Source organism: Trachinotus anak, unplaced genomic scaffold, assembly GCF_046630095.1.
Source record: "Trachinotus anak isolate AG129_WGS33_773 ecotype Australia unplaced genomic scaffold, CSIRO_AGI_Tana_v1 ptg000024l, whole genome shotgun sequence".
Lineage (NCBI taxonomy): Eukaryota > Metazoa > Chordata > Actinopteri > Carangiformes > Carangidae > Trachinotus > Trachinotus anak.
This window is the reverse complement of record NW_027273875.1, coordinates 16,972,368-16,983,489: the sequence shown is the minus strand read 5'-3', so window position 1 is coordinate 16,983,489 and position 11,122 is coordinate 16,972,368. Positions and strand designations below refer to the sequence as shown.

Sequence of the window (11,122 nt, the reverse complement as noted above, 5' to 3'; positions counted from 1 at the left end):
CCTTCAGTACACGACCAGACTGGCAGTGTTTCCAGGTTCAGGACGTTCCGGCGGACAACAGCTTCACCATGTGTCAACGTAGGAGTTTCTACACTCAGAGGTGGAGGAGAGTGTAGCTTCCCCTGATATGAAGATGCTCTGTTTTCCTGCTGCACAAGTGAACCGTTTTCTCTCATACCTTGGATAAAACACTGACAGGTGAGTAACTGTTTGTAGCGACTTAGTTTCAAAGTATTAAGATTTTAGTCCAGTGAGTTAATGTCCAACAGGAGCCTGTTCTGCATTAACTTGAATACTATATCCTGGTCACCTGTTCTGTTGTACTGTTATTACAGGCTTAAAATATGTAAATTTTTATTGTGAAGATAGTCAGTGAATGAATTTATAGCAGGCTTGTGTTTTTTCACCGGGCTGTGGCAGCAGAGCATTACATAACAGTGTTGGGGGTGGGACTGTACAGTCTGCCAGGGACCATTTATCAAGTTCCCCCTGCTGTCTCATCCACATGCACATGCTGTCATGTTTATATTGGAGGCTGAGGCAAAACACATGACAAATACTCATATAATGAACCTACAGCCACTATTTACATCAACTCCATCTTAAAGCACTATGATGTGTGTTTCTTAATTAAATTGTGTTAAAACACTGACAAACAGCATGCTTTTAAATTGCTGATCCTACAAAGGCTTATACTGCCAGTGCTACTCAGGAGAGTTCATAGCAACCCTAATTAAAGTTTTATCTGTAAAATATCAGTATAATAATATGGACTATATTCATATTTTTGGTTTTAGGATTTCTATAGTTAGAAGAGTCATTTTTGTTTGATTTATTTAAAATCAACTCCAGCTGTTTGTGTTATGTATAATCATCAACTCACTAATCCAGTTTTTCAAGTACAACCAGCGTCTTCCTATGTGACATATTTACTTGATTTATGTCATGTAAACTATGAACTGATTCTTGATCAAGTCTGAAAAGTAGCACGACAAGAAACTTGTCGCTTGTTTTTTGCATTTACACAATGGGTCTTTTTTTCAGATGCAGCAGATATGTCGTTAACAAAGTCTGATCATAAACTCGTCCAATTTCAACTCTTATATTCAGAATGCAGTTTCTCAATGCAGTCCTCTCTGTCCAATATGTAGGGTGATCCTCACCAGTCATTTGGGACTGCAAGGTCCTTTGGGATAAGATAAACTTGTTTTCTGTGCACATTTGACTGTAACACATCTTGGACCGAAAATGTCATGTCATCACTACAGCATCCACATACTGAGGAGATGTGATCCAGTGTTAAAGCATCTCCCATTTAATTTAATGAGGACAAAAAACAATTTTACTGTAGTATTCAGTTCAGTTCAGTTTATTGTCATTATACAAAGCAGAGCCAGTACAATGAAATTCCAATGTCAATCATGGCAAAATCATATAGACTCAACATAAACAGACAAACAAGATACTGTCCCTGGAGACACAGAAGCTGCTGCGACCTGCACGCCGCCATATTGTATTGTAGTTAGTGAAGTATTTGATTGTACAATAAATATGTGAGGCTTAATAATATTACTCCATGTCACTGTTCAGATTGATGTTAGTTTATTTACTCATCTTTATTTATTCAGGAAATGTCTTCGAGGTCAAATCTCTTTTACAGGATAGACTTGAGAACAAATTATATCTACACAGCAACGCAGTAAGACAAGTAACACAAAACACAAAACACAAACACAGACACAACATTAAAATATTCACAAGTATCATCAAATACATTGGTGAGATGAATGTAAAAATCCTTCAAAGGCACAAGTGGCTCTAATGTCAGTTTTTAGCTGCAGTTTATTCCAGTAGGAAGGTCCACACTACTGGTAACCAGTTGGTTCTGTTCCATATAAGAACCCAATTTAAGTTGTTAGTTTTTGAGTAAGATGTTCAGCATGAGTTTATAGGAATCTGCTGTCTCACCAAATTCCTAATTATTTATATAGTTATAACCTTATTGATTAGATTCCACTGAGAGAATAGTTCGGAGTACAACCAATAAAGCATCATGTTCCTGTGAAATTCATACATTGTCCTATTAGAACAACCTTTAAATGAATAAATGAGGTCTGTGGGACATTGAATACAGACTGTAATCGGGACTGGTAGAAGTGATACAGCAGCCCCTATGGACAAAGCACATACAACAGAGACAGCACAAACATTCAGAGAAATTCAAAAATGCTAAAAAAAAAATACAGAAACACTTACAAACAGACAAAAAACAAGCAACAAGAATTGCTACACTGGAAATGCTCTGGGACGCTGGGCGAAGTTATGGACATGACTGGGACAGCAACATAAAAGATTGATTTTGCACATCCATCAGACTTTATGTGCTGTGCCTAACCTAAGATAAGCTAATCTAACCTAACCTAATCTAACCATTGCTAAGGTCTGAGAAAATAACCATTTACATTTTGCACATGGACAGTTTATCCAAATAATGCCTGTTTGAAATTTTGCCTGTTTGGAAATTAGGTAATTTGTGGACATGTGAGGACTCACCTGCCACTTGGTGGTCATCGACTCAGAGTCCAGCTGCCAAGATTGCTGGCCAGTCAATATGCATCCCAGGAAGAACAGTCTTATCTCGGGTGATATCCGTAGACATTTTAATTCCTTTTGGAAGAACATTTGTGGTTTGAGTTGATATTTGATATTTCTTGTTGCTAGTTTGTTTGAAGGTGTAGCTGAATACACACACACACACACACACACACACACACACACACATATATATATATATATATATATATATATATTTTTTTTTTTTTTTTTTTTTTTTTCCCTAAAATCCTGAGCCAGGTCTAGTTATTAATACATTATCCAGCATTAGCCGGCACACATTCACATTCATTGGAATGATGCAGCACTGAAGTGCAGTTACCTGAGCCCAGCTGAGCTGTTGAGCTTCAGAGTACAGGAGGAAGAACAGAACAAGAACAAATATAGTAAAGTATTAAAAAGGTGAAAGAAGGTGATAAAAAAAAAATGTATTCAAATAAATGTGTATAAGTATATACATGCATATACTGTATATATCTTCATACAGTTGCTTCACTGCACATATATGCTATAATAATGATATTAGTAATAATACATTTTATTTATAAAGAGCTTTTAAAGGCACCCAGAGATGCTTTACAGGAATAAAAGATTAGCAAAAAGAATTTACACACAAAAACAGAGCAGCAAGAAAAACACGAGGGCAAAAAGCCACAGAAACAGAGCTCAGCATTAATTAAAAGCAAATTTTAAAAGTTGAGTTTTGATTGATTTTAAAGCTTGGGAGGGGGGAAGAATATTTAGTGTCCTTGTGGAGAGAGCTCCAGAGGGTTGGGGCAGTGATAGTGGAGGCTCTGTCAGCCTAGCTTCAGTGTACACTGAGGAATGGATGTAAGAGAAGTCTGAAACTGAATTCCAGAATTTGAATAAAAAACTTAAGTGTAAACAGTACAGTCCACCATCTGTAGTATATTAAAAAGTGATAGTTTGGAGACCAGGTATATTTATGCCTTTAAAGAATCCAAATGCCACATGAAAAAACAAGATCCAGAGTAGGTCTGTCACAAGATCAGATTTTCACTCCACAATTACCATGGTCAAAATAATCCATGCATTAATGCAATATCTGTAGAAATTTTAAATAATAATAACAAAAATCGTAATAATAATCGTTATAATCATCTTGCTATCAGTCAAATCAATCTCTAACTTTGTTTATTGTGTATTTTGTCTCTTTTTTGGCAAACGACCTAGACTCTAATACAAATGTAGGGAGAGAGAATCTGTGACCATAACTGCATAACAGTGTGTACAGTGAACTAATTGTCATGTTCAAGAAACCAGTTTGAGATGATTTGAGCTTTGTGACATGGCGTGTTATCCGGCTGGAAGCAGCCATCATGATGGGTACATTGTGGTCATAAATGGATGGACATAGTCCGTGGACATAGTCAGCAACAATACCATAGTAGGGTGTGGAATTTAAACAATATTCAATTGGTACTAAGGGGCCCAAAGAGTGCCAAGAAAGTATCCCCCATACCATTACACCATCACCACCAGAACCGTTGATACAAGACAGGCTGGATCTATGCTTTCATGTTGTGGATGCCAAGTTCTGACCCCACCATCCAAAAGTCGCAGCAGAAATTGAGACTCATCATGGCAACATTTTTCCATTCTTCTGTGGTCCGTCCGTGGAGTGGCACCCGGTGTGGACTTATGCTGCTGTAGCCCGTCTGCTTCAAGGTTCGACGTGTTGTGCATTCAGAGATGCTCTTCTGCATACGTTGGTTGTAACAAGTGGTTAGTTGAGTTACTGTTGCCTTCCTATCAGCTCGAAGCAGTCTGGCCATTCTCCTCTGATCTCTGGCGTCAACAAGGCATTTTCGCCAAGAGAACTGCCACTCACTGGATATTTTCTCTTTTTTGGACAAATCTCTGTAAACCCTAGAGATGATTGTGTGGGAAAAATAGATCAGCAGTTTGTGAAATACTCAGACCAGCCCATCTGGCACCAACAACCATGCCATGTTAAAAGTCACTTATAAGAAATATAAAAAGAACTATATAGGACATAACCTTTTAGCATGTAGTTAAATTGTAAGAGTTTAAAAGCGATTGACACTTAGCTAAATGCTTCTTGGAGAGCTGTGTGTCATTTCAATGTCATTTCATCCACAAAAAATAAGAGTTGCAGTTTAGACTGAGGTGTAGTCAATATGAGGAGTAAAGAGGTGACCATGCAAGACAATAACAACAGAAGACAATAATGAGCAAAAATCTCTCAGAGATATCAGGTTTGCAAAAATCAACAACTAAGTCTTTTCTAGAACAGCAGCTAGAAAATGAGCTGGTAGACTGAGGAGCACAAATCTTCTAGATTAAAGAAAATAATTAACATGATGCCAAAAAATTCACCACAAGTTGCAAACAGCTGGTAAACCTCAAGAATTGAAGGGCCAGGCTGGAGTTTACTAAATCACACAAAGAGAAAGAGTTGTTGAACAAATTTCTATGAACTGATGAAGCAAAAATCAGCCTACAGGACAGAAGGAGCCTTCACATCCTCAGGACAGAAGGATGGTTTGAGTATGAAAATGATGTGAATCATATGCTGTGGTCACCACATCTCCACCCATTTGAACATCAATGAGAGATATTGGAGCAATGTGTTAGACAGCACTCTCCACCACCATTGAAACTCCGCATGAGGAAATAGCTTACGGAAGAGTCGAGCTCATCCCTTCAGTAGAGTCCAGAGACTTAGAGAATCAATCACCGGAGCACTGAAGCTGTTGTGGTGGCACATAGTGACCCAACATCTTACAGAGACACTGTTGCTTTTTCCTCTTAATTTGTTACCTTTGTGTATTTATCATTACTTTCACCTGATTTCAAGTAAAAGCCAAACCACTGGGTCGTGAGGGATCATGGAACTGAAGACTCAGATCCAATTGACAAACACTTATTATATTATGTTATTAGGTGTTTCCAGCTTCTGATGTGTTAATATGGCATTAGGATAATGACTGTGACATTCTGTGCTTATGAAAGAATGCTTATGTTCATCTTGGTAAACTTGAATGCAGCACTACAAGAAAATAGCCCAACAATCTACACGTCCTTAATGTTCAACACTGTGTATTTCAAAAGTAAACATTTGATTGTTTGCTTTCATATTTAGAGATCTTGAATGCCAAAGGAACAGGGGCATTTTGGGGAGCGGGCTGCCCACAGTGCCTCAAAGAATGCCAAGGATAAGAGTAACAGCGCCACCCTGCGGGCGTCCCAGGGTGGCGCTGGAATGGCTGACATGAGCAACCACATGCTGCGCTTTGACTCAGAGAAGGATTCTGAAAAAGACTCTGGCTACTCAGGTGAGAAAAAAGTCCATTAATGTGTGGATGTAGACCCCATGAATACTGTACAGATTTCTTTAAATTTTAACATGTTCACAGAAACAAAGGTCTGAATACTTATGTTATTGTGATATTTCAGTTTTTTCTTTTTATTAAATTGGCAAAATTTCTAAAGGGCTGTTTTGGCTTTATCATGTGGTATTGAGTGTAGATTGATGAGGGGAAACACATATATTTCTTTATTTTAGCATGAGACTGCAAAGGTCTGGATACTTTCTACTGAGAACTGTGTGACTTTCCTCTGTCCTCTCTATCTCCTCTTCCTCTCCTTCAGAGGCTGGCTCAGACTCTGTGCACACTGATGTAGATGACCAGCGCAGCAGCGTGAGCGAACCTCACAGGGAAAGCAACAAAAGCTTGAACAGTTTGAATGCTGTAGTCCACAACATGCCTCCTTATGAGGAGTTCCCCCCCATTTACGTCATCAAAAACCTGGCCGTCAAGTCGGTGAGATATTCAGTTACACATACAAATTGCTTTGTCAGGCATTCTGCTTTGTTGCGTCATAAACTCAAGTACAAATGATCAATTACTGAGTAACTGTTTTAAAATACTTTCAATCAGCTGTCAGTACATGATTATGAAACTGTTTTTAATAGTTTCCTTTTTTAGTTGTTGACATATCGACACAAAAACTAAAATTAAGTCTATATAACTTATAACTCTATATAAACTATATAAATATATAACTAAATATGGATTCAGTGACTAATACAGCTTACCAACAACCACTGGCTGTGGGCACAAACACCTGTATACCATATTATAATTTAGGACTGCAAATTTGCATCATTGTTGAATAATCTGACAGTTATTTTGTAATTTAATTAATTATAGTATCAATTAGTTCTTTGGTCTAATAGAAATCAGGAAAAAAGTGAAACATGTCATAGTTTCTGAGAGTCCAAGATGACATCTTTAAATGTCTTGATTTGTCTGACCAGCAGTCCAAAACTTAAAGATACTCAGTTTACTGTGATACAAAGGCAACAGATTTTCACATTGAACAAGCTCAAATGAGAGAATGTTTGGTATTTCTTCTTGAACAGTAGTGACAGTAGCTTTATCAGTGCCGTTGAAAAGCTTAAAGATGACTCGGACGTGGAAGTAAGTTTCAGGCTGTTTACTGTTAATCCTTGTCACGTTGCTTTACAATGCCAGAAACTCTCTCTTGTGAAACTGAAAAATGAATGCAGAAAAATGTCTATATTACATACAACAATAAGAGGAATTTAAGCATTAGCGTTTGTATTTTACCAAAATACTGCTAGGAGGCACTATAGTGCAACATTACAGTGCCTTTTCACTGAAAGCATCTGTCTGTTGCTGCTGGAAATGAGAAATGAGATGAAAGACACTAAAAACCTCTATGTATATCTATCTATATCTATATCTATATCTATATATATCAAATTATAATTAAATGATGACATTGTAATTAATAGTTGGCGAATCATGGTAATTTATTAGAAAGATAATTGAAATTAAAATTTTTCACAGGTCTTTTTTTCCCAAAGTTGAACCAGGTTATGAAAAAAAGAAGTAGCTCTGAGCATGGCCATAAATAAAACCTCAACAAAACAAAAAACAAACAAACAAAAAACTTTAAAAACGTTGAGATTTGATTTGGGATATCATGGGACAGGAATTATTAGGTGCCTGTCACCTATTTAACGGCTATGTTCTGTCTCTGTTTATGTGATCTATTTTCTTCATTTGTTCAGGTCTTGCTGCCTCAGTTATTTTTGTGCCCTGCTGCTTATCTCTTTGTGACTTTAACCTCCTTCACATCTTCTGCTCTCTCCTTTACTCTGGTCTCTAATTGCTGCTCACATAAAACCCTGCTCACAACCTCCTGGTGGTACAGTCTAGACCAGAACAGCTTCTGCATGGGCCCCTGGCATGGGGCGGGGGTTGGCACACCCTTACCAGTGCCAAAGCACCCACCCAGCTCTTAGTGATCCAACAGCCAGCAATGCCTGCTCCCTCCACCACTACCCCAGCTCCTTCATCCAGCCAAGCTGCACCTCCAGGTCATTTTAAGACAGGAGGCAGCCGCAGCAACCAGAACCACAGTGGCAAGAACTCATACCTGCCGATCCTAAATTCTTACCCTCGCATCGCCCCCCATCCTAGGAGGGAGAGCCATGAGGGCAAGGCTACCACATGGGTGGAGGGGGTTAAGGAGAGTGGCAGTGAAGGCCAGAGCCAGAGCAAGAGAGTGTGCATTGAGGAGGAGAAGAGGGAGGCTGTCTCAACCACTAACCACCTCCTGAAGCCGCAGCAGCATCAAAAAGAGGGTAGAGTCCATTCCCAGTATAAAGGCAGAGGAGGGCACAGCTCCTTTCCCACCTTATCTCACTGTCCACTGCCCTGCAATGCGTCCTCCACCACCCAACACAAGTCACACCACTGCCAACAAAGCTTGGGCTCCGACAACATGGGCTCACCCTCCATCTCCAGTTCCCAGACACCCTCACCACCTTCTTCCTCTGTCTCCCCCTCATCCTCCTCTCCTCCCTCTTCATCTCCCACTTCCTCCACGGCTCACAGCCCATATCACCTGGCTCCAGATAGCTCATCCACACGCCAGCGTCGTTTCCTCAACACAGCCGAGATCCTCAACCAGTCGGGCCTGCTGGCCATCACACTTCGCACTAAGGAGCTCCTGAAGCAGAATGCCGCCACAGAGAGAGAAATTGCCCAACTCCGTCAGCACACCCATCTCCTGTGCCAGGTAGCCCAGGCCAGCCAGAGCAGGTGTAATGATGGCTCAGACAGCCTCGACAAACTCCTCCAAGCCATGACCGAGTCAGCCTCTTACCCCAACTTAGACTTAAATCAACTGAAAGCACTCAGCAGCCATCAACAGAGCAAAACTAGAACTGAGGAAGACAAAGAGAAAGACAACAACATAATAACCACTAAGACGTGCAGCAACCCACTGCAGGTGGTGTCTTTACATACAATAGATGATGGAACATCACCACCCTCACCACTGTTTGCCCCCTCACCAGACACAGAAGAAACACACCATGGTGACTATCCTCTGGACATCCTGTCCACCTCTGTTTCTGTGTCTTTTCCCAGGTCTGTTCCTGAACAGGGACACAGACAGGAAGTCATGGACAAGGACTTAAATGATCTCACTATGTTGCCAGAGAGCTCAACACACAATAACTATCTCCTCTAACTTCCTGGGGAAGAGGAGATGGATCTGCAATGACTGGCAGGGACACATGGCCCTAGCAATACATGAGAGCATGGGTTGTGTTTGAATTATTTAACATGTCTTGGAAAACAAATATGACTGGTTCAAAGTTTAGAATGATGGTTTTATGTTTTAGATTTACCCACATGATTTAAAGCTGAGTATATATATTTTTTGCTGATGCCAGGTGCCCACTTTCAAATATATTTTTGCTTGTCATTCAGGTGTTGACATACACAGTCCGTGATGGATGTCCTACGTGTGACTAGAAACAGTGAGAAAACTGAAACATGTCTACAGAGAAATAGAAAACATGAGTCTGTACTGTAGTAATCATAACTGAGGTCTGATAACAAGTTTTCTGCTTTAGTGTTTTGCCCTTCCCAGGAAATTCAACAATTTAACCTCTGAGAGAAACAACTGTTCACAAGTGGCATGTGACTCCAACGACTGTCGTTATAACACAATAGGGCTCTAACGAAGTCGAAACCAACTCTCCACCAAGACAGTCACCGCTAACGACTGTCGTTGGCACATAGAGCACAAAGGGAACCAATGACATCATCAGCCTTGTGAAAGCCCCTCCCTGAGGTTAAATACCTGGGTCTCCACACCAGATAGTTGGAACAGTCCCAGCCTGGTCAGGTGCGAGAAGGAACTGATGAAGCCTCTTGGATGAGAGGTGAAACGTCTTCCTAGACAAATAACCAAGTCCAGTTGCTTTCAATTTAAAACTCCTTTGAGTTAGTGTTTTGCTCAACTGAAGAAAATACCACTTAACATAGGAACTGTTAGTAGAGTATTTTACGATTTCTTTGACTCAGTTTTCACACAATTATTTCAGTGTGCAAGACTCTTAATGAAAAGAGCCAAACTTTCTGAATCCATCCCTTGAAATACAAAATACTGTCAAAAACACTCACATCACAAACACAACACAAACATCACATGTCCAGTCCTCAGAATACAGACTCCTCAGCACAGTGATATTCTATATGAACAGATTACTGAAACATTTACTCTCCTTCAAATACTGACCTCTACATAAATGGCAAAATTTTGTTTCCCATTGCATTGTATAATCTTATCTAAATGATCACTGTTTTGATGAACATTTCTTATTATTTGACAGAGTAATTTGATAATCACCATTTTATTTATAAAATCAAGACAGATTCAAATTCATTCAACGTGTAATTTGTAAAGATGCTCAGATAAACTCTAATTACGATTAAGTTTAATTAGCTTACATTGTAAAATTAAATAGACTATTTTGGTAATTAATGATTTTGCGACAAAAGTATGATTAGGTAGATCAGTTGTGTTCTGTTTTAATGGTTGGTGCATGTTACATCCTGTATGTTCACATCCTGCGCAGACAGAGCTGTCCATTTGACAATTTTTATCACACCTGAATGACTGATACATCTTTAGACACATCTACTATCTATCTATCATGATCTGATACAAGCTCATCAAACTAATATTCTTTACTTACCAAAGATCACTTGGGTCACCCTGTCAGTCACGATCTCTCATGGATTACTGAATGACATTTCTACTGAGTTGTTGTATGGTCTTGCTTGCAATGCATTATTGTGCATTATTAGCATTTTTTCCTTAGTCATTTTTGAATGTAGAGTGTGTGTGTGTGTGTGTGTGTGTGTGTGTGTGTGTACAGGTCTGCAATGTATTAGCTTGTAAACATGGATTTGCCTATACATATTTAATTATAGATTTAGTTAATTATATCTAGATTGACTGTAGATGTGAGACACTGATCTTCATTACTGTCTAATAAATCATAACCAGGTATAAGGCTAAAGAAATGGACTCTTCCCATGTTTTCAGACACAACCATAAACAATAAATCTGCTCTCACACATGAACACATCTATTGAGATTGTGTCTTTCATCCAATTGTTGTTAACTTTGA

At 39.2% G+C, this 11,122-nt stretch overlaps 1 protein-coding gene across 1 annotated transcript; it reads left to right on the top strand.

Annotated features, from left to right (window-relative positions):
* LOC139608044 (CLOCK-interacting pacemaker-like) lies at positions 1–9,316 on the top strand. Its single transcript, XM_071461496.1, has 4 exons — positions 1–198; positions 5,741–5,933; positions 6,250–6,422; positions 7,843–9,316. The coding sequence occupies exons 2-4, from the start codon at positions 5,750–5,752 to the stop codon at positions 9,166–9,168; spliced, it is 1,683 nt and encodes a 560-aa protein (XP_071317597.1). The 5' UTR covers positions 1–198; positions 5,741–5,749; the 3' UTR covers positions 9,169–9,316.
* Positions 9,317–11,122: the final 1,806 nt, after the last annotated feature.

Coding starts and splice junctions, on each gene's coding strand:
- LOC139608044 (XM_071461496.1), top strand. CDS start 5,750: ATGCCAAAGGAACAGGGGCATTTTGGGGAGCGGGCTGCCCACAGTGCC. Junction 5,934..6,249: donor AAAAGACTCTGGCTACTCAG/GTGAGAAAAAAG, acceptor CCTCTCCTTCAG/AGGCTGGCTCAGACTCTGTG. Junction 6,423..7,842: donor AAAACCTGGCCGTCAAGTCG/GTGAGATATTCA, acceptor CTGGTGGTACAG/TCTAGACCAGAACAGCTTCT.